Genomic DNA, 22,762 nt, shown 5'->3' on the forward strand with positions numbered 1-22,762 from the left:
TATAAGAGAGCATAAAGTAAGGAACTTCGCTGGTGCAAATCATATCTTATTGAAAGATGTTAACTACAGAGGAAATGATGAGTAGTGGAGCATTGAGAAGGCAGGGGGTTATTTTAGGTATTGTCATACATGAACAAAATTAGGGAGGTAATAACAAAAAATTACGGGAGAAGCTTCTAATCATACTATGCATTTGTTGGGCCCAAATATTTTTAGATCCAAATACCTTATATCCTTGCCAGACTGAAGAAGTACATGATTATTCATAAAGATATACAAACTTAAATGCAAATATATCATCTTAATTTTTGTCTTTTCAGAGCTATTGCGGAACATCAGAACACAAGTCCTCATAAAATTAATTAAGCCTTACACAAGAATACATATTCCTTTTATTTCTAAGGTATTTATATTAATGGATTTTAATATTTATGCCTGTTTTTTTCATTTAAAAGAGTCTTAACTTTGTAATATTTTGTAGTATTATGTTTCTTAAATACAGCATAACTTAAAAGCTTTACTTTTAATATGAATTTTTCTGTGTTTTCTTGGTGTAAATTGAGTTAACAGAAAAGAGAAATAAGAGTCATTAAATTTCTTTTTAAAGATTCTCTCAGCCTCAGAGAAAATTACAGAAGAGAGGGTAGTGGCTAAAATATATAATTGATGAAGAGTTAACCCCAACCATAATAAAATTGTGGTAAGAATGTATTTTAAAAGTTACAAAGTTAAATTTTATCATATCTGTGCTCTCAGAAGTATTTTGAAGTGATAATGAAATTTGTTATAAATTTTCTCTTCACTAATTTTTCTTTAAGTGGTGGAAATGAATTTAAAATCAGAATGATTTTATATAGTTTATATAAAATCGTGATTTTTAAAAAGGTTTAATTAATAGAATTATAATGGTTCTTTTGTCTTAGGAGTTAAACATAGATGTAGCTGATGTGGAGAGCTTGCTGGTGCAGTGCATATTGGATAAGTAAGTATTTGGCTATTTTTTTTTTAATATATTTTATTGATTTTTTACAGAGAGGAAGGGAGAGAGAGAGAGAGCTAGAAACGTCGATGAGAGAGAAACATCGACTAGCTGCCTCCTGCACACCCCCTACCGGGGATGTGCCCACAGCCAATGTACATGCCCTTGACCGGAATCGAACCTGGGACCTTTCAGTCCACAGACTGACGCTCTACCGCTGAGCCAAACCAGTTTTGGCAGTATTTGGCTATTTTTATCATAAAATGTTTAAGACCATGAAGTTTGAATGATGATAGCAAAGGCTGTAGCAGATAAATTCTTGATTTTTTTATTAGAAAACATCCTCTGGTTATGACTTTTTGCTAAAAGAGATATATTTAAGTGTGATTTTTAAAAAAATAAATGAATGAGGATATAAAGTGCATGATCTGTGAAAAAGTTCTAAATGCCTTTTAAGAAAGAATTTTTCATTCAGTATATGGCTTATGTATAGTTAAAGAATTATTTAATGATTAGTATTTTTTGTACAAGATATGATATATAATAATTTTGAAATTATATTTTTTAAAAGCAGTATGTTATTTAAAGCTTCACAAGTTATGTTTGTTCTTAATTAATTGGATAAATCTATACCTGTTGGTTCTTTCAATGAAATTGATGACAGGTATGGTTTCTGTCTGGAGTTTAAATAAGGCAATGACTATTATAATTAACCCTGAACTCAATCATTTATAATGTAGCTAGCAGTGGGGTGGGGCTTTTTGCATTTATTGATATTGTGGATATTTATGAAATATTAGTCTAGAACAGTGGTCGGCAAACTCATTAGTCAACAAACCAAATATCAATAGTACAACGATTGAAATTTCTTTTGAGAGTCAAATTTTTTAAACTTAAACTCCTTCTAACGCCACTTCTTCAAAATAGACTTGCCCAGGCCCTGGTATTTTGTGGAAGAGCCACACTCAAGGGGCCAAAGAGCCAAATGTGGCTCGCAAGCCGCAGTTTGCTGACCACAGGTCTAGAAGATATGCTTAGTGAAAAAAGCTTGTAGACGTGTCTTCTTTCATTTATTTCCAGCACTATTCATGGCCGAATTGATCAAGTCAACCAACTCCTTGAACTGGATCATCAGAAGAGGGGTGGTGCCCGATACACTGCACTAGATAAATGGACCAACCAACTAAATTCTCTCAACCAGGCTGTAGTCAGTAAACTGGCTTAACAAAGAACAAGCTTTTACAGACATACTTAAAGCAACAGTGCAGAGATGTAATTCTTAAGAACTGGGAATGGCAAAACTACTGTCGGTTGATGTGTCCTGAAAATTATTGGAGTTGTGGCAGAAGTGCTTTTTTTGATCAACTGGTTTGTGTTTTGCTGCTGCATTTATCCCAAGAAAAACAGCTTTAATCTCCAGAAGAAAACCAAAATGCCATGGGATTTATGCTGTATTGACATCTTGCCCTAAACATACAACATCATAGTAATTTGTCATGGGCAACATGACCAGAGAGAAGATTTTTGTCATGATTTTAAATACACTGACATGCTACTGTTGGTTAAATTTAAACATGTTTTACCTACAGAAATTCTCTCACAAATAACCTGCAATAACTTGAAATGCATACCCTTTTGAACACTTCCTTTCTCATGTATAAATTAAAATGTTTGCTGCATTTTGCAAAATGTCAATTCTCCAAAAATGTGTCCGTATATTTCTGTACCTGCAGTGTAGTAAAGGTTTAGATGAAACCCCATAATTATAGTGGCATACTGTCACTTAGGTTTCAAGCAGCAAAATAAACAGTGCAGCTCAGAAATTGTAGTTTGGTTCTTGATGTTTTTATTACACTTGGGGTTTTTGTTTTGGTTATTAGTACCTTAGAAATTTCAAATTTTATCGTCAGTTAATTTTTAAAAGCCTGAGAGCAAATAAGTTAGCTGTTTGCTTTCAAGTTTTTAGAGTAAGTCTATTGAGAAAGTAAGTAGAACTAGTTTCTAACAAGACATTTGCATAGTACTTACTTTAACAGTGATGCTTTAAAGGAATAAAAAAAATTTTTTTTAAGAATGATATTCCTTTTTCAAAGAGTAAGTTCTAACTCTTAGAATGTTCACTATAAACAAATATGCCAGAACATAGACAGCTAAATGAATGTTACTCTGCATAGTGTCATACTGGAAAATTGTTTCCTAATTCCAGCTATTTACCATTGCTCAAAGTCTTGGATTTTGCTCTTTTAGAATTGCATTCATAGCTAATTTTAAGTCACAAAAGCTATTACACTTTGTTTGTTTATATTTAAAGTACTACCAAGATTAAATGTCCTATAGTTACCATTATTTGGCACTGAGTAACTTTTTACCATTTCTAAAAATTAAATCTTTGAGGTAATTTTTGAAAGTATACAACTAACTGGCTTTGGAGGCAATCTCAAAAGAGTTTTACAGGTATCTTGAGCAGTGGTAACATAGTTAAGAGAATGAACTGTGGCCTTCCAAGGTATCTACCTTAAAGGATACGCAGCTCATTTGAATGTATTAAAATTTGGATTTGTTTCTTTTTAAAAAAAAAAAAAAAAAGTTCACATTATTTTGTAGTATCTAAAGGAAGAAGTAAGATTGAGATAATTTCTTTGGTTTTTCTATTGCTTGTTATTATGTTAAAAGAAATGAGTGGCAGTTCAGGAGGAAGACTGTTTGTTGTAACTGAAGAATGACAACCAAGAATTTTTGATCATTAAATCAGATTTTATAAACAGTGGAAGGAGCATGGACTTAAAACAAGGCATGCTTATTCGGTTTTGTCAAAATTTTACAAAAATATGTGATATATATTTATACTAAAACTATATAATCCTTAGATTTAGGAAAGCAATCAGTTAATGACTTCAGCAGATTAAAGCAGTATTAAATACAGGTGCAAGTTGGAAATTGTAGAAAACAAAGAAAACAGGACAAAATGTCTCTGGTAGGGAATAAAAAAGTTTAAGATATAAATTATGTGTATTTTCTTTTTTACATAAATTTGTGAAAAGTGTGCTAAAATTCTTTCACATGAGTGATTATTAGGATTTATTTTTTAGTATAATTTGGAGACCATTTGTTACCCAAATAAACATGACAAGTTTCTGTGCCTGTATTCACATATGTATGTGAAAACTCTGGGAGGGAAAGCCCTATTTATTCTGAGTTGGTAGAATTAGAATTCAAAAGAGTAGAATGATATGATTTAACCCTTACTTTCTAACTCTTACAATGCCCAGTCCCCCTGTGATGTCTTTGCTATGTTCAGTGGTGCATTTTCCTGTTTCTATTTTGTTATTCTTTAGGAAACTGGCTAACTATATAACAATATCCAAAGTTACATCATAATCTTTAATATGATTGTATGAATCACATAGGTTTTGTTTAATATTCCCTAGATAAAAGCTTAATCTTTTTTTTTTAAGTCATTGGCCACATTTGTTCTAGAATATAGGTTTTTTATAATATCTTAACAGTCTGACTAATTTAACAATTTATTTTTCCCTTTCATACATTTTCTATGTTCTTGTGCATCAAATCTTGTAGAGTTGAAATCTTAAGAGATTGCTTATCAAACATAACTAAATTGAAGAGAAGTAAGAAACATGGCAAATTTTTAACATATAAGTCTTTTCCTTTTGTGAAAACTGAAGGAACAAGCAGCATACATCAAATTGTAATGTGTTTATCACCTTTTTCTTTTTAATCCTAAGCCTGGATAAACTCCCTTTGGTTGCCACAAATACTACATGCTATCTGTTTATAAAAGCTAGATTTCTGTTATTCATCCTAGCTCTTAGTTTGATTTTAAAATTATTAATTATTTTTTCCTCCATATCTGAATGTAGCATAACCTTTTTCTAAAAAGATGGTTTGTGTAATAAGTATTGCTTTCATTATCCATGATGGATCCTGGCTGAGAGGCTCAGTTGGAGCATCATCCCGCACACCAAAAGGTTGTGGGTTTGATTTCGGGTCATGGCACATATGTAGGTTGCAGATTCAATCCCTTATTGGGGCATGTACAAGAGGCAACCAATGTTCTCACATAGATGTTTTTTCTTTCTTTTCCTTCCTCTCTCTAGAAATGAATGAAAACATCCTCAAGTGAGGATTAAAATAAATAAAATATCCATGATGGTAAGAATTTTTAAAGACATTTTCTTTTTTAACCAATAGTCTTTATGATTATTCAAGAAACGGGTGAGTACACTTGTTTTGGGGTAGTGATGAAGTTAAGGGTGTCTAATAAGCATATATACAGCAGATTATGTTGGAACAGAATTGAGTCCGTTTAGTCCATAGGATAACAAGGTATTTGCCTAATGGAATCTTCTTTTTTAGAAGACTCAGAGAAACTCTAGCCATTTATTACCAAGGCTGCTTTGTAAAAAATACTATTTTAAATAAACATGCAAAGTTTTTATTTATTTTAGGTCTTTAAATTGAAACTTTAGCATACAAAACTCTACTAAAGATAGTTTTATTCTTTATATTGATTTATAATATCTTCTTTGGATTTATAACATCTTTTTTAAAAAATATATTTTATTGATTTTTTACAGAGAGGAAGAGAGAGGGATAGAGAGTTAGAAACATTGATGAGAGAAATATTGATCAGCTGCCTCTTGCACGCTCCCCACTGGGGATGTGCCCGCAACCAAGGTACATGCCCTTGACCGAAATCAAACCTAGGATCTTTCAGTCCGCAGGCCAACACTCTATCCACTGAGCCAAACCGGTCTCCACGATTTATAACATCTTGAAGAAGATAAACAACATTTTGAATTGAGATATGTAACAAATAACAAAGGAATTGTCTTTTTCAAATTTTTTGGAAATAACATTGACATAAGAAAATTATTATTTTTTTTTTATTTCTGACCCAGATAATTATTCCATAAATTATAGCTAGTAGTCATCATAATCAAGTACTTTTTTGGGGTTGAAAGGATTTACTTTGTCCATCTTCTTATTCACCTTTTAATATTAGGCCTTTGATCTCACATCTAATATAATTAGGTCTTTAACTATTTTGTTTTGAAGTGCCAATAATACTGTGTAGGTACTTAGAATAAGGCCTCAGAACTTGAAGCTCAAGGTGTTTGTATGACTATAAATATTTCTCTCTTTTCTGAGACTAGCACAGCTAGAGTGCAGACAGGAGGCCTGAGTAGGGGCAACGGGGGATTGAGAAAATGAAATAGACACAGAGACAGTAGGGAAAGGACCCAGAGACGATACAGCGATACAGCAAGTTTATTTTATACTGTAAGATACCAGGAAGTTTTACTAAAGTTTAAGATAAAAAAAAATAGCCGAGACCGGTTTGGCTCAGTGGATAGAGCGTCGGCTTGGGGACTGAAGGGTCCCGGGTTCGATTCCGGCCAAGGGCATGTACCTTGGTTGCGGGCACATCCCCAGTAGGGGGTGTGCAAGAGGCAGCTGATCGATGACTCTCTCTCATCGATGTTTCTATCTCTCTCCCTTCCTCTCTGTACAAAATCAATAAAAATATATGTTTAAAAAAAAAAGATAAAAAAAATATGTGCATTCTTGTGACTTCTTTGTAATTGTCACTTCTGGGTGGGCCCAGATAATTGTGTTTGCTCCTGGTACCTGGCTGGATTTAGATAATGAAATCCATCTCCTGGCGCCTGAGCTAATGGTCAGACTGACAACACACCTGCCTCTGGCAAGGTATGTTTCCAGGGCATGGCTCTGCCAGGCACTACTGGATTCAGAGGACAATCAGCTCAGGGGCCTTTCCCAGTCACTCCCTACCTAGGACCAAAATCAATTTTTCTCCTTTCTTTTTTGGAAGATTTTACTTACTTTTTGTTGTTTTTGTTTTAATAGATTTTTATTGATTTCAAAGAGAAAGGGAGAGGGAGAAAGAAACATCAGTGATGAAAGAGAATCATTGATTGGCTGCCTTCTGCATGGCCCCTACTGGGGGTCTTGGGATCGAGCCCACAACCTGGGCATGTGCCCGTAGGCTGATGCTCTGTCCACTGACGCAAATGGCTAGGGCTGAGGGGTTTGTTTTTATTATTGTTGTTTATTTTTGTTTTGTTCTTTTTTTGCATTAGGTATCCCATCCCTACACCCTCACCCTGGCAGCATCCTATATATGTATTGATAAAATTATAAGTAGAAATAATTGGTAAGAATTTCCTTAATGTAGACATATCAGATATTCTTAACTTTTATAATGTAAGCATATCAATGGTTCTATTTTACTCAAGATTATTAAATGTTGCTGTTTCTTCTAGCTATGATGTGCCCTTCATGGCATGGATTAGCCAGTTCAAAAATTTTGTATGCTTTGAATCACTAGATAAGATTTGAGAAAGTTTAGCTTTTGGAATTTCACATCAAGTTACAACAGTAATGCCATTTCAAGGATTTTTTATCTTATTTTTTGTTAATCCTCACTCAAGGACATTTTTTTCATTGATTTTTAGAGAATAGATGGATTATTTTCATTGATTTTTAGAGAATGAGAGACATTGATTGGTTGCCTCCTGCGGCTTACTCCCCAACTGGGGCCTGAGATCCAACTTGCAACCCAGGTACATGCCCTTGACCAGGAATCAAACCTGAGACTCTTTGCTGCACAGGCCAACACTAATGATGTAGCACCACTGGGCAGGGCTGCCATTTGAAGGTTTTAAAAACTGTAATAATTAAAAGTCAATCTTATACTATCAAACCGTAGGGCATTAAAGGTAGCTTGCCTGTTTTTGTGGAAATTCATCTTATATGAGTTTACAGGTTTAAAAAAGTAATCTTGAAGTTTTAATCATCCTATGAAGTTGTGAAAAGTTTTTACATGCTTAGTTACTGTTTTAGTAGCATATTAATGCTGTGTTGAATATCTGATTTTTGTTTTAAAAGTTTTTATTTGTGTGTCAATCAAGAAATGGAGGAATAGAAAACAGGATTGTTTTATTTTGCAACTTATTATATAGTTGCATTATGAGTTTTCTCAATTTTCTTTATCTCACGAAAAATACTAGCTTACTAGTAATAAATGTGACAAATTCTGATTGCACAGTAGGTATAAAAAGCAGGTGACTAGGAGCATGACAGGGAGGGGATGTCTGTCTGCCTAAAATTGGAAGTCCTGCAAGTTACGATTTGAGAATCAGCTGATGTGTACAGGATGAGTCACAAGATGCTTTAAAACTTAGGTACTTGAGGATTTTTTACTGAAGTACACATTCTTGATCGGTAATAAAAATTTTATAGACTACCTCAGATATTTACTGTGTAAACACTAGTTTCAATTAGCATAAGGCCAGCGCAGTGTCTTTAGACAGTACACTTTATATATTTGATTAAGTATTCAATAATGTATACTTAACTAAAATAGTTTTTGAATGTTTTTAAAATGTTTCTCAGAAACAGTACTGAACATTTTGTTCGTTTGGATTGAAAATCGGGGTTTGTTGACTTTTAAGATTATCCTGTTCTGCTTTGAAGCATTCATGGAGGAGTTGGCCGCTCCTAAACCCTGTTTAATGCTGTCATAGAACAAGTCATGTTGCAAACAAATGTCTCCAGAGTTACTCCAGTATGAAACATTTCTAAGCAGGAAATTAAGCAAAGAAGTGAAGGAAGATCCCCGTGATGGTGCTTTAAAATAAACCCTTAAAGAGCTGCAATATCTTAGAAGCCACTTGTGAATTTATCATGTATACAAAAGTTTATTTAAGAGAGATTTAGTTTGCCTACCATGTACTAAGGTAGAAGGATACCATAAGGAACAAATTATTCCTGTGCTCAAAGAGCTTAATTCTATGGGGAGAGGCAGATGAATAAAATAATTTCAGATGGAGGAAAATCTAACAAGTAAAGGTAGATAGGCATTGATGAGGGTGTGAATGTTGACTTAAAAAGCGAATGAAAAAGAGCTGCCCATGCAAATCTAAGGGAAGGGCAGGCCAGGCAGAGTTTACAATCTCTGAAATTGGATGGGTATGTCAAATTCAAGCAAAACAGCGTGATGTAAAACAACGTAAGAGGTGGTCAGGGACCAGATAACGGATAGTTTATAGTTTGAGATGAGATTTCTTTTTTTTCTAAATATAATGGGATACCATTGGAAATTTAAATTCTGATATGCTGTTTTAAAAAGATGGTTCAGAATGTTGTGTGGAGAAATTATATGGGGCAATAGCATGACCAGGGATGCCAGCAGGAGCCCTTTGCAAAGGTTGGAATGAAAGGTGATAGAGTCTTTCAGACTAGGATTTGGAAAGGATTACACAGAATAGTGATTGGACTACAGGATTCGCTTATGAATTGGAATAGAGGGTTTTAAGGAGACAAGGATGATTTCCTACTGAATAATGTAGAGTGCTGTTACTAGGTGAAATGGGAAGACTTGGGAAACATTTTTAGCAGAAAAAGACAGAATGAGCAAAAGAAACAAGGGGACTATGACCTTGAAACTAAACAGTAGTGTCACAGAAACTAGGTTTAAGTTGAAGGCGGAGAAGAGCTTTAGGGTTTAACAAGATAAAAGTCTTCATTCAGCATAGAAAAAAGTCCTACAGCAATCAGACAAGAAGAAATAGAAGGCATCCAAATTGGGAGTATACGTGTCATTATTTGCAGATAATACTATATAGAGAACACTACATCTACTGGGGGAAAAACTAGATAAATGAATTCAGTACAGTAGCAGGATAAAGCCCTAGCCGGTTTGGCTCTGGATAAGAGTGTCAGCCCGCAGACTGAAGGGTCCTGGGTTCAATACCATTCTGGTCAAGGGCACGTGTCTCAGTTGCAGGCTCCATTCCCCAGCCCTGTGAGGGGGTAGGGAGTGGGAGTGGAAGGAACCTATGAGGGAGGCAACCAATAGAGGTGCTCTCTCATATCCATGTTTCTGTCTTTCCCCCTCCCCACTCTGTAAAATTCAATGGAAAAATATCCTCAGGTGAGGAGTAACAAAGTAGCAGGACACAATAAATATCCTGAAATAAGTTACATTTTTAAAATAAGACTAGTTTATTGATTTTTAGAAAGAGAAATATCAATGTGAGCGCAACCTTGATTGACTGCCTCCAGCATGCACCTACGAGGGATCATGCCCAAAACTTGAGCATGTGCCCTGACCAGGAACCAAACTGGCAACCTTTTCAGTGCACAGGAGAATGCCCAACAGGGCTATACCAGCTAGAGCTCTGTTGCATATTTTTACACTAATAATGAAAGGGATCCCATTTACAATTGCATTAAAGAAAACAATCCCATTTACAATTGCATTTGAAAAAAATACCTATGAAGAAATTCAACCAAGGATGTAAAAGACTTGTACTTGGGAAATTATAAGACACTGAAGGAAGAAGTTGAAGAAGATACAGATAAGTGGAAGCATACACTGTGTTCATGGATAGGAAGAATTAACATCATTAAAATGTCATACTGCCCAAAGCAATCTATAGATTCAGCGCAATTCTTATCAAGATACTAATGGTGTATTTCACAGAACTAGAACAAATAATCCAAAAATGTATATGGAACCACAAAAGATCCCAAATAGCCATATTGAGAAAGAACAAGTTGGTGGAAGCATGCTACCTGGTATCAAACTATACCACAAGGCCATAGTAATCAAAACAGCATGATACTGGCATAAAAACACACATAGATCAATAAAACAGAGAACCCAAAAATAAACCACATAGCTATGGTCATTTAATATTTGACAAGATGGCAAAACCATACAATGAGATAAAGGTAATTATTTAATAATGGTGTTGAAAAAGTTGGACAGATATGTGCAAAACAATAAAACTAGACCACCAACTTACACCATACATAAACTCAAAATGAATTAAAGACAAGTGTTAGACTCAAAACTATGAAAATCCTGAAAGGAAACAGTAAAATCTTGGACATTTCTCATAGCAATATTTTGTCTGATATACCACTCCAGGCAAGGGAAACAAAAGAAAAAAGTAAATAGGACTACAAACTAAAAAGTTTTTGCACAGCTAAGAAAACCTTCAACAAAATTAAAAAACAATCCATTGAATGAGAGAACATGTTCACCAATGACACCTCTGATTAAGCATTAATATTAAAAAGTTATAAAGCATTATAAAAGTCAACACCAAAAATAATCAAATTTTTAAAATGGCAAAAGTCCTGAATAGGTCCTCCAAAGTCGGTGGTTGGCAAACTGTGGCTCCCGAGCCACATGCAGCTCGAGAGCCGCGGTTTGCCGCTCTATTGACTAATGAGTTTGCTGACCACTGTCCAAAGTGGACATACAGATGACTAATGGACATATGAAAATATGTTCATGTCACTAATCATCAGAGAGATACAAATTAAAACCACAATGAGATATCACCTCGCACCTGTCAGAATGGCTATCATCAATAAATCAACAGAAAACAGCATTGATGAGGCTGTGGAGAAAAGGGAACCCTTGTGCACTATTGGTGGGAATGCAGATTGGTACAGCCATATGGAAAGCATTATGGAATTACCTCAAAAAATTAAAAATGGAACTGCCTTCTGACCCAGCAATTCCACTTTTGGGAATAAAACAGAAGAAACTTGAAACAATAATTCGAAAGAATATGTACATCTGTATGTTCATTATGTTTCAAATTTGGAAACAGCCCAAGTGCCCATTGGTAGATGAGTAGATAAAAAAGCTGTGGTACATTTACACTATGGAATACTACTTAGCCTTTAAAAATAAGGGAACCTTACCTTCTGTGACAGCATGAATGGACCTATAGAGCATTATGCTAAGTGCAATAAGCCAGTCAGAGAAAGATAAGTACCATATGATTTTCACTCATATGAGGAACCTAATGAACAAAATAAACTAGCAAAATAGAAAGAGACTCATACAGAACAGCCTGACAGCTGTCAGATGGGAGGGGGGTTGCAGGGCTGAGTGAAAATGGTAAATGGATTAAGCAAAAAAACAACTCGGTCACAGACAGCAGTATGGTGATTACCATAGGGGAAAGAGATTAGGGGAAGGTAAAAGTATAGGGGGAATAAATGGTAATGGAGGAAGACTTGACTTGGGGTGGTGAACACATACAATATGCAGATGATGCCTTACAGTGGTGATACCTGTATAATTTTATTATCAATGTCACCCCAATATATTCAATAAAATCGTTTTTTTAAAAAGCTGTCAAACCTGTCTATCATTTATGAAGAATGGATTTGTTATATATACAAAGCCCTTTCAGCTTATCTTGGAATTTCAATATAGCTGGATTTAAGTCACCAAAATCATGAATTCACAAAATGTTTGGATCTGTCTCCAGGGAACAAGTCCAAATATAAACAATATTATAACAAGGTTTACATTTTTGAGTAATCTCAAACTGACAGAGGAACAATGTGCCTTAAGCTGAAATTATCATGTTTTATCTGAAAGTACCCATTTGCTTGTGTGGTTAAATGCACATGAAACAAGTAAAATAATTAAGTACAATATATGGATCGGATCATCATACCTTAGAATTATAGTGGTCATTTTCTATAGTAAAAATCAGGAAACAGCTTACAAGTGGATGCTGCTTCTGATGATGGGATACAGGGACACTCGGACAGAGGTTGGCATCTTCAAGATGTCTTTGGCAGCTCCCCAGAGGAGAGCAGCGTGGTAAAGTGGTAAGATCTAGGTAACAGGAAACCTGCATTGTAGTTGGCCATGAATTGAGAACCTGTCACTGAACCTCTCTCAGCTGTGGGCTTCCCTTAGTTGAGTGATCATTTTAGCCTCTATATGCAAAATTAAAGCAGATGGCACACTGACATGTTTGTTTGGGTTTTTTTTTTCAGTTTATTTTTCCTATGTGTATGTTTTTTTAAAATATGTTTTTATTGATTTTTAGAGAGAGAAGAAAAGAGAGGAATAGAGAGAGAGAAACATCGATGAGAGAGGAATATCATTGATTGGCTGCCTCCTCCACACCCTCTACTGGAGATTGAGCCCACAACTGGGGCATGTGTGCTGACCAGGAATTGAACTGGCAACCTCTCAGTTGCTGGGTTGACACTCAATCACTGAGCCACACCAGCTGGGCGATATGTGTGTATCTTGAAAAAAATAGTATTCATGTCTATTTTTAATTTTCATAATGATGCAAATTTCATTTCCTTTTTAAACTTTTTATGTGTTATTTTTAAATCGAGTTCATTATTCCTGACTGTGCTGTCTCTCCTGTCTCATACATATGCCACAATTTACCAATTCATTTCTCCAGTGGTGTACATCTGTGTTCCTTCTAGCTCCTTCCTACAGTAAGTACCGTATTTTTCGGACCATAAGACGCACTTTTTTCCCCCCAGAAGTGGGAGGAAAAAGTCCCTGCGTCTTATGGTCCAAATATAGCCTACACATATACTGTAAAAAAAAAAGTTTTTTTACTTGCCCGGCTCTGTGTGGTCTCTGTGTGCTTGCCCGGCTCTAAAATGGTTCTAAATGCTGCTGTTTACTTTACAGGGTTGATTACATGTGTTTATGACTGTGATGTTGGGTTTTAATGCACATAAAATATTTTAGGACACTGTTTGTTTCAGAATCTTTTTTTCTTCATTTCCCTTCTCTAAAAACTGGTGCGTCTTATGGTCCGGTGCGTCTTATGGTCCGAAAAATACGGTAATTCTGTGATGAAGGTTTTGTACCTATCTCCTTATAGATGTGTGAAAAAATTATTTAGAGGTGTGTATCTGGAAACTGGTCTTGGGGAGGGTACAATACGTACTTTTACCAAGTTCTATGAGATTACTCATACAATGATGTGCCACCTATGTTCTAACACAAGAGTTCCAATGTTTGCCAATATGTGACAACCCTTGACACTATCTGACTTTTTAAAGTGGTGCTTTACTGTTAACTTTAACTTAGACATGTTTGTGATTACCAGTTACTGTGAACATCTCTTCAAATACTTATTAGCCATTGAGCTTTCCCTTTATTTGGACTATGTATTCTTCACAATCACTTACTAGCTGCCTATTTTTGCTGGTTTTCGGGACGTCATTGTATATTGTAGCTATTGACTCATTTGTTTTGTTTTAGACTTGCAAATATTCTCTGAAGTATTGTCTTTAATTTTTTTCATTGAGCAGAAATCTTTCATTTTTATGTTAAATCTATTCATTTCCCTCACCACCCATACTTTCTTGGATCTTGTTTAAGAAGTCTTTTCTTACACAATTACCACACACACACACACACACAAAATGTTCTTTTTATTTAGTTCTTTATTTGGGGTTTATTTTGGTGTACAATTTGAGGTAAGAATCAAACTTTATTTTTTGTGTGTAATAAAGTAATTTTCTCGGTAACCATCTACTAAATTATTATTCCTACTGATATGCAATGGCGCCTTTCTCAGCTACCCACTTTCTACGAATGCAAGGGGTGTATTTCTCCATTCCCTGAGCTGCTTAAGTATTCTCTTTGTTCTTTCATCAATGGCCCCTGGTGTTTTTGTTACTGCAGTGAGTGGTGTCTTAGTCACAAGAGAAGTTTTCCACCCAATTCGTTGCTCATTTTGAAAATTACTTTTGTATTCATGTACCTTCATTTTTTATATAAGTTTTGGAGTCAGTTTGTCAAGTTACTTAAAGTCCTGTAAAGTTTTAAGTGGAATTGCATTGAATTTTAGATCAATTCAAGTCTCTTTGCAGTATGTCATTTAAAAGAGTTTTTAATTATTCTCTATAACTATCTTGAGCATTTTTTAAGTTTATAAAGTAAAACATTACAGTAAGCTCAGGTTAATTTATTATTGAAGAAAGAAAACTTTTGTTTGGTGTAGCCTAAGTGTATAGTGTTTATAAAGTTTGCAGTCGTGTAAGGTAATTTAGGCCTTCATGTCCACTCACCACTCTCTCATGTAGAACAACTTCCAGTCTTGCAAGCTCCTCATGGTGAGTGCCTTATACAGATGTGCCTTTTTTTTTATCTTTCGTACCATATTTTTACTATATCTTTTCTATTTAGAAACACAAACACCATCCTATATAATAAAACGCTAATATGCAAATCAACTGAATGACAGAATGACTGAATGCTATAATTCAAACTTAACCACCAGGTGGCATGTGCTCAATGCAGAAGCTGCCCCCTGGTGGTCAGTATGCTCCCACAGGGAGAGTGCTGCTCAGCCAGAAGCCAGGTTCATGGCTGGCGAGTGTAGCGCAGTGGCAAGAGCCTCTCCCGCCTCACAGCAGCGCTAAGGATGTCTGACTGCCGGCTTGAGCCTGCTCCCTGTGGGGAGCAGGCCTAAGCCATCAGTTGGACATTCCCTGAGGGCTCCTGGACTGTGAGAGGGCACAGGCCAGGCTGAGGGACTCCCCCACCCCCAGTGCATGAGTTTCATGCACCAGGCTTCTAGTTGTGCTATAATTGCCTACAGTGTTCAGTACAGTATCATGCTGTATAGCTTTATAGCCTAGGATTAACAGGCTATACCCTGTAGCCTAGGTGAATATGTAGTAAGTTATACCACTTAGGTTTCTGTAAGTGCACTCCATAACATTCATATAATGATGAAATTGCCTAGCAATGCATTTCTCAGAACATGTCTCCATCATTAAGCAATGCATGACTATAGGTAAAGATCTCAACATGAAAACATCCTAAATTTAAAATGGCCCTAACCCCAGAAACTGATCTTTATAAGAGAAAGGAAAGGGGCATTTGGACACAGAAGCACAGGTAGATGAAGGCAGTGTGAAGACAGAGACAGATATTGGAATTATGCTGCCACATTCCAAGAAATGCCAAGAGCTGCCAGAAGCTGGAAAAGGGCAAGGAAGAACGACTCCCTAAAGCTTTTGGAGAAAGTGTGGCCCTGCCAATACCTTGATTTTAGCCTTCTGGCCCCAGAACCAAGAGAATAAATTTCTGTTGTGGTAAGCCACCATGTTGGTGATCATTTGTTATAGCAGTCCTAAGAAACAAATACACCCATCTGTTAAATTATTCGTTAAGAATAACTTGGGGAAATATAGGGCCAGGTATTCAATTTGCCAACTGATCTATACATAATCTTGCACTTTGAAACACTCTACAAGTACTTCAGTACTGTGCTTGAGGGCCATTTTAAACAACGAAATCAGCACAAAGCACCAAAAATATGAAAAACATGACACTAAATTGATTTTAAAAAGGACACTTATTTATGGTATGAGAGTTGAAACAAGAAGGCTGAGTGTCACTTTGTTTAACTTCAGCTGGAAACCTGAGCCCTGGTGATTCAAATTTTGCATCCTCTTCATGGACACACGCATGCCCATGAATGACCACAAGAACACCGGGAGTGTTGATTTTCAAATTACAAATAAATTTTAGCAATTCAGTGAATTCATACAGATGGACTCTTCAAATAATGAGAATCAACTATAGAACTAGATCCAGGCAGGCTTTAACCTTTCACTAGGCAGCTCCAAGTGAGGCGAGATCTTATGTAACTGAAGCTACAGTTTTATATAGCAGTACCCTCTCATCTGCAGTTTCAATTACCCACAGTCAACTGTGGTCCAATAAGATTAAATTTCCCCAAATATTGACATGGTCTGCTCTTTATATCCAGCCATCGACAGTTATCATGGCTAGATGACTCAGGATCACCCGAAACAGATGCTCCTCCTTCTGACACATCATGATATCCCAACAGCTGGGGGGAGGTTGCAAGATAAAAAGCAAAGTACTGCCAAAACCGGTTTGGCTCAGTGAATAGAGCATTGGTCTGCGGACTGAAAGGTCCTACGTTGGATTCCGGTCAAGGGCATGTACATTGGTTGCGGGTACATCCCCAGTAGGGGGTGTGCAAGAGGCAGCTGATCCATGATTCTCTCTCATCAATGTTTCTCTCTATTCCTCTCCCTCTCTGTAAAAAGTCAATAAAATATATATATTTTTTTAAAAGATTCCTGACCTTAGATATAATCTCTACAAAGTTTACTGTCTGTTCTTTTAGAAATTATCTGTGCATATAAAGGCATATAACTTTTGCATAAATGGGGCCCAACTCAATGTTCTCCTGCTTGCTTTGTTCCTAATGTATATTTTAAGCCGATCTAAAAAAAAAAAAAAAAAAAAAAGGCGCAGAAGATAATGTCCACCATGCTACATACAGTATGACATTTCACAGCATTGCATTTTTTTTGTTGTTGTTGTTCTTGACTATAACATAAAATGCCTGTAAAGTGACCTTTTGTTTTGGTATGTATGGCAGGAATACAAGAGTTTTACAATAAACAATATCACACAATAATGACTCATTATTTGAAGAAAGAAAATCCAGCAAATATCTTGGGAAAATGTCACCATGCAGCTGGTGGTCAGCAAACTCGGAGTGGAATTCCTGTCCAGTTCGACTGCATTCCACATTCGCAGTCACAAAGAATGGGATTGTGAGAAAACTCCTTTTACCAGTGGGATGTTTGATGACATTTCTTTGACTAAGATACTCCCACCATTCTCAAGACCTATAAGCCAGTTAGATTTTGTTTTAAAGAGCTCCACAGAAAGCTTAATGCTTATTTTTAGCACTGCAAATGTTTTTCTCCTTTGGGGTTTTAAAAAGACAACTCCCACCAGTTCATTGTTTTAATGCCTACTATGTGCCAAGCTATGCTGAATGTTTTATGTTCATTATCTCATTTAATCCTCAGAACAACTGTTCCTTCTCAGGTTCCTTTTAATTCACGAAACAGAGGCACATGAAGGATAAGTAACGTGGTCCCAGCCAAACTGCTAAGTGGGGAAGCTGAGATTTAAACCTAGGTCAATCTGACTGCAAAGACTACACGCTGACCTTTGTGCTACCTAGCTTCCACTTCTACTCACTCAAGACCTGTCCCTTCTCTTCCTGCTATTGCCTTTGTGCTATTTATTGGTGCATCCCAATCAGCATATGTGCAGTAGCATGCAGCTTAAATAATGTATTGTCTGTTTTACCTCCTATTTGTTTCTTTTTACTCTCCCTTCTAGAAAGTCCCGCCTTCATTCAGCCCAGACCACTCTACTAGAAGAGGGGCCAGCTGACACTGCCCATCAAAGTAAAAGCCAGGAGCTTACCTTGGCCAAGTGGCCTCTTTGTGTGAACCTAAACAAAGACAATGCATCAACTCTATGTGCCAAATATACCTGTTTATGAAACGCTTGTTTTTAGTATGACGTATATCCATGGAGAAATTGAAAATGTATGTAACTTGGTCCCCAGAATAGGTTTAAGCAAACGTCATCGCATAGAGTCATGGATCGCCTGGGCTTCAGGAGTCTTGACTGCCTTCTTCCTTAATTGTCAGACTCTTGACTCTCCCTCCTCCCTACCTACTCAGTCTTTTTCTCTCATAAACTTATATTGTGAGCTCATGCTTTCTCTTCTGCATTTGCATCCTTGAATTACTGTTTCACAGATAAACACAGCTACATGAAAGCATGTATGGTTCAGTGAAGGTACATATAGTTGAGTGTCTGTGTATCTATATATATGGATGTGTAAATGGTATATTTGTGTGCCTCGTACACTATGACATATGCTATGGTATATATCCAATAATATGATAAATAAATAAAGTAAGGACACAAAATTCATTTTCTATAATAAAAACATGGTAGTAAAGTTAGGAAATTCCATTCAGGCTAGCTAACCTCTCTGTGCCCTAGTCAAGGCTTATAACATGTCTTTTTCTTTTTTTTAACCCTCACCCAAATATATTTTTCCATTGATTTTCAGAGAGAGGAAAAGACAGAGAGAAACATGGATATGAGAGTAGCATATCCATCGGTTGCCTCCTGTATGTGCCCTGACTGGGACCTAGGCTAGGAAGAAGCCTGCAATTGAAGTATGTGCCCTTGACCAGAATGGAACGTGGAACCTTTCAGTCTGCAGGCAGACTATCCACAGAACCAAACCAGCCAGGGCCAACATTTCTTGTCCTGATGTTTACAACATAGCTTCTTAATTAGTCCCCTAAATTCTTCTCTCTCCATTTGTACTAGTAGCCAGTATCAAATTCAACGCCCTAAAACTCTTTACATGAGAACCACATTCCTATGAACTGATTGTGCCCCTCCCTACTCACATGATGGAGCCCTAACCCCTAGTGTCATTGTATTTAGAGATAAGTAATCTTTAAGGAGGTAATTAAGATTAAATGAGGTCATAAGTGTGGGGCCCTAATCCAATAGTATTGGAGACCTGAGCTTTTTCTTTCTACACTAGAACCGAGGAAAGACCGTATGAGGACAGTGATTGTTCCTTATAAGCCAGAAGGAGACTTCTCACTATAAACCCAATTGGCCAGCACCTTGATATGGGATTTCCAGTCTCCAGAACTGTGAGAAAATAAATTTCTGTTTAAGCCACCCAATCTATGATATATTGTTATGGCAGCCCAAGGAAACTAATACACTGGGGTAAGTCACAATTTTTCTGACTCCAGATTCCTTTACACACCTACCAAACTCAGTCCTATCATAATTCATTCAGCCACATCTCCAGCTTCTCCCTACCTAGCACTCTCTGCACTAGTCAAATATGGTTCTTCAACGTCCTCTAAACACCCCTGCCTTTTGTTCATGGTGAGTCCCTGCTTTAAAAACCACTATGCCAAACAGCTCACTGCCTCCACTGCAACATCTGGTTCAAACCCTCCTCGTCTCCTGAGACAGTATTTCAACAGAGCATTTCTCCTAATTGGTCTCCATGCCTTCTCCCTTCAGTTTATCCTCGGTCTATTCCTAGCACAACTACCACAGTGACTGTATTAAAGCATGTCCAATCATCTCCTCTGCCCAAAACTTTCCATTGGATTCCCATCCCACTCACATTCTTCCCCATTACCCCTCTGACCTGATTACCTGCTGTTCACTCCCTTGCTTATTTCACTCCAACATTTCTCAGACCTGCCAGGCACATCCCTCCTCAGGCCTTTGCACCTACTGTTTTCTGTGCCTGGAACACTACTTCCCATGGAGAGCCACATGACTGACTCCTTCATTTCCTTAGCTCTTTGCTCAGACGTATGCGTCATCTTCTAAGAGATATGATCCCTCACCTCCCTATTTTAACTTGCACACACCCAACTCCCTATGTCACTTCATTGCTCTAGTTCCCGCTTCCATAATCTAACAGACTATGTAGTTTACTTACGCTTTGCATATTGTCATGTCCTCCTAGAAAACAAGCTCTCTGAGTGTAAGGATTGCGTCTACTTTGTTCATTGCTATTATCTCCAGTAACAAGAACAGTGCCTGACACATAGTAAGTACTCATCAACAACAAAATTAAATCCCAGAGCTTCTGCCTTCCTTTTCCCGTCCGCTTTAATTTTTTTAGTTTATTATCCCAACACACACTATTTCCACCCTCAGTTTGTTGAGTCCTCAATTGTTCTCTGTTTAATATGTGTTCCGTTTTATCTTCCCAGCTAAGCTGTAGGTTTCTTGAGGCCCAAGACAACATAGGATTTCTTTTTCAGAATCTACAGCACCTCGCAGAGTACTGGGCATGCAGCCAACATTTGTTGGACTCTCTCTACAGGGAGTCAGTCTCTTTCCAATAGGTGAGCCTGCCTATTGGATAACCATAAACAAATTTCCAAGCAATTGCCAGGCAACTGGGCAAGTGGTAGACTTCCTTCTTGAATACTCAAATTCTTTGTGATAGAAATTCCCACAGCTCAGAAAAGCCAAGTAGAGAGTTCATTGTTTGTTGGGGCTTAGTGAAATATGGAGGCTGTGTAGGAATCTTCAGTAATTTATAAAATGACATCACGGGACAACAGAAATGTATGATTACAACTGGTCCTCTCAGTCACCAGCTAGATCTGCTGAGAAGAGGGTGGAGAGCCAGAAGCAGATGCACTTCTAAATGCTGAGAAGTAGACTTTAAATCCTGGGGTGGAGTTTGTCAAAGTTAATGTAGCCACTTTGGAAAAACAGTTGAGAGTTTCTTAAAAAGTTAAATATAAAGTTACCATGTTACCCAACCTAAGTAAATTTTATGAAATGTAAAATGTATTTCAGTAAAGTTGTTTTTTTTTAAATGTACCTTCTTCTGACTGTAAAAGAAATACATACTCATTTTAGAAAGAACAGAAAAGTATAGGAAAGAAAATAATCAGTATCAAGAGGATACTTTGCTTATTTCCTTGTGTGTGTGCTTTACATAATTGATATCATCCTTTTAACATAATTTTTTCCCTCATCCAAGGAAATGCTTTTTATTGATTTTAGAGAGAGGAAGCCCACCCATGACCCTGGCACCTGTCTCCGGGTTGAAGCATCAGAGTTATGGGGCATTACTAACCCACTATCTTGTTTTGAGAAATATTGTTTTAAATAAGCAATTGTAAAACTAATAACAAATGGAAACTGATTTCAAATGCTATGTGAAATGAAGGTATTTGCTTTCTCATCCTTCATAGATTGACCATAGATGTTCTAAAATTAACTATGGTGATTGATGGTTGTACAAACACAATGAATATATTATACACTATTGAATTGTGCACTTTCAACAGGTGAATTGTATTGTATGCAAATTATATCACAGTAAAGCTGTTTTAAAAAATTTTTTAAAGAAGGAAATTGACCATGATGGGCTCCTCTTTAATATCCAGAACAGTGATTTCCAATCTTTTTCATCTTGCGTCACACAAAAACTAATTAATTCTAATTAAATTAACTAATAAATTAATTAATTCTAATTAAATTAACTAACTAATAAAATTCTGAGGCACACACAAAAAAAACTCTATTATATATTTTTTTGCGGATCTGAGACAACAACAACAACAACAAAAAACTAGGTGTCATTTTGATTCATTCTCTGGCTGTTGCGATTGTCTGATTTGACAACCTAAGGGAAAATGTCGGTGCCCCTGACTGAAGTCAGGCATTGTATGTTTTGTTTTGTGGGGGTTTTTTCCCCACTTTTTTTTTTTTTTATTAAGGTATTATATGTGTACATATCTTACCATTGCCCTCCCTCCCCCCACTCCCATACATGCCCTCCCTCCCCAGAGTTTTTCGTCCATTGGGTAAGGCATTGCATGTTTTAAATAATCCTTGCAGCACACGGGTTGGGAATCACTGGTCTAGAAGATGGAGCCCATGAACTTCTACCCGTGATCAAAATCTCTACGCCATTGCTTCCCAGGGCACCCGAGGTTTTGACACTGAAGACTGATCACTCTGTGTCATCCCATTGCTTCATCCAACCTTCAAAGTCCCAGAGGAGACCCAGCTTAAAGAAAAGCTTGTGGAGAAAACCCTGCCACTTGCCCCTGGGGGGTAGGCAGGCAGCCATGAAAGGCTCTGTGAAAACAGAAGAATAAGATGTGGATCTCATGAACAAAGTAAACCGATGAACAAAAATAGATCCAGCTGAAACCGGTTTGGCTCAGTGGATGGAGCATTGGCCTGCGGACTGAAAGGTCCTAGGTTCCATTCTGTTCAAGGGTATGTACCTTGGTTGCGGGCACATCCCCAGTGGGGAGTGCGCAGGAGGCAGCTGATCGATGCTTCTCTCTCATCGATGTTTCTGACTGTCTATCCCTCTCTCTTCCTCTCTGTAAAAAAATCAATAAAATATATATATAATAGATCCAGAGACATGGAACAGACTGTCAACCCCCAGAGGGAAGGCAGGGGAGGGTGTGTGGGTGGGATGAGATCAACCAAAGACCTTGTATGCATATATGCAAACCCATGGACACAGACAATAGGGTGGT

At 36.9% G+C, this 22,762-nt stretch overlaps 1 protein-coding gene across 2 annotated transcripts in view; it reads left to right on the forward strand.

Moving 5' to 3' along the window:
• Positions 1-2,248, forward strand: part of COPS2 (COP9 signalosome subunit 2) — a 33,360-nt gene extending 31,112 nt beyond the window's left edge. For both annotated transcript variants that reach the window (XM_084898306.1, XM_084898307.1), the window contains exons 11-13: positions 321-403; positions 924-982; positions 2,060-2,248. In XM_084898306.1, coding sequence (XP_084754432.1) covers positions 321-403; positions 924-982; positions 2,060-2,204 — 287 coding nt within the window. In that variant the 3' untranslated portion in view covers positions 2,205-2,248. The remainder of the gene's footprint in view (positions 1-320; positions 404-923; positions 983-2,059) is intronic.
• The last annotated feature ends 20,514 nt before the right edge of the window (positions 2,249-22,762 follow it).

Source organism: Pipistrellus hanaki (genome assembly GCF_964339955.1).
Source record: "Pipistrellus hanaki genome assembly, chromosome: 1".
Lineage (NCBI taxonomy): Eukaryota > Metazoa > Chordata > Mammalia > Chiroptera > Vespertilionidae > Pipistrellus > Pipistrellus hanaki.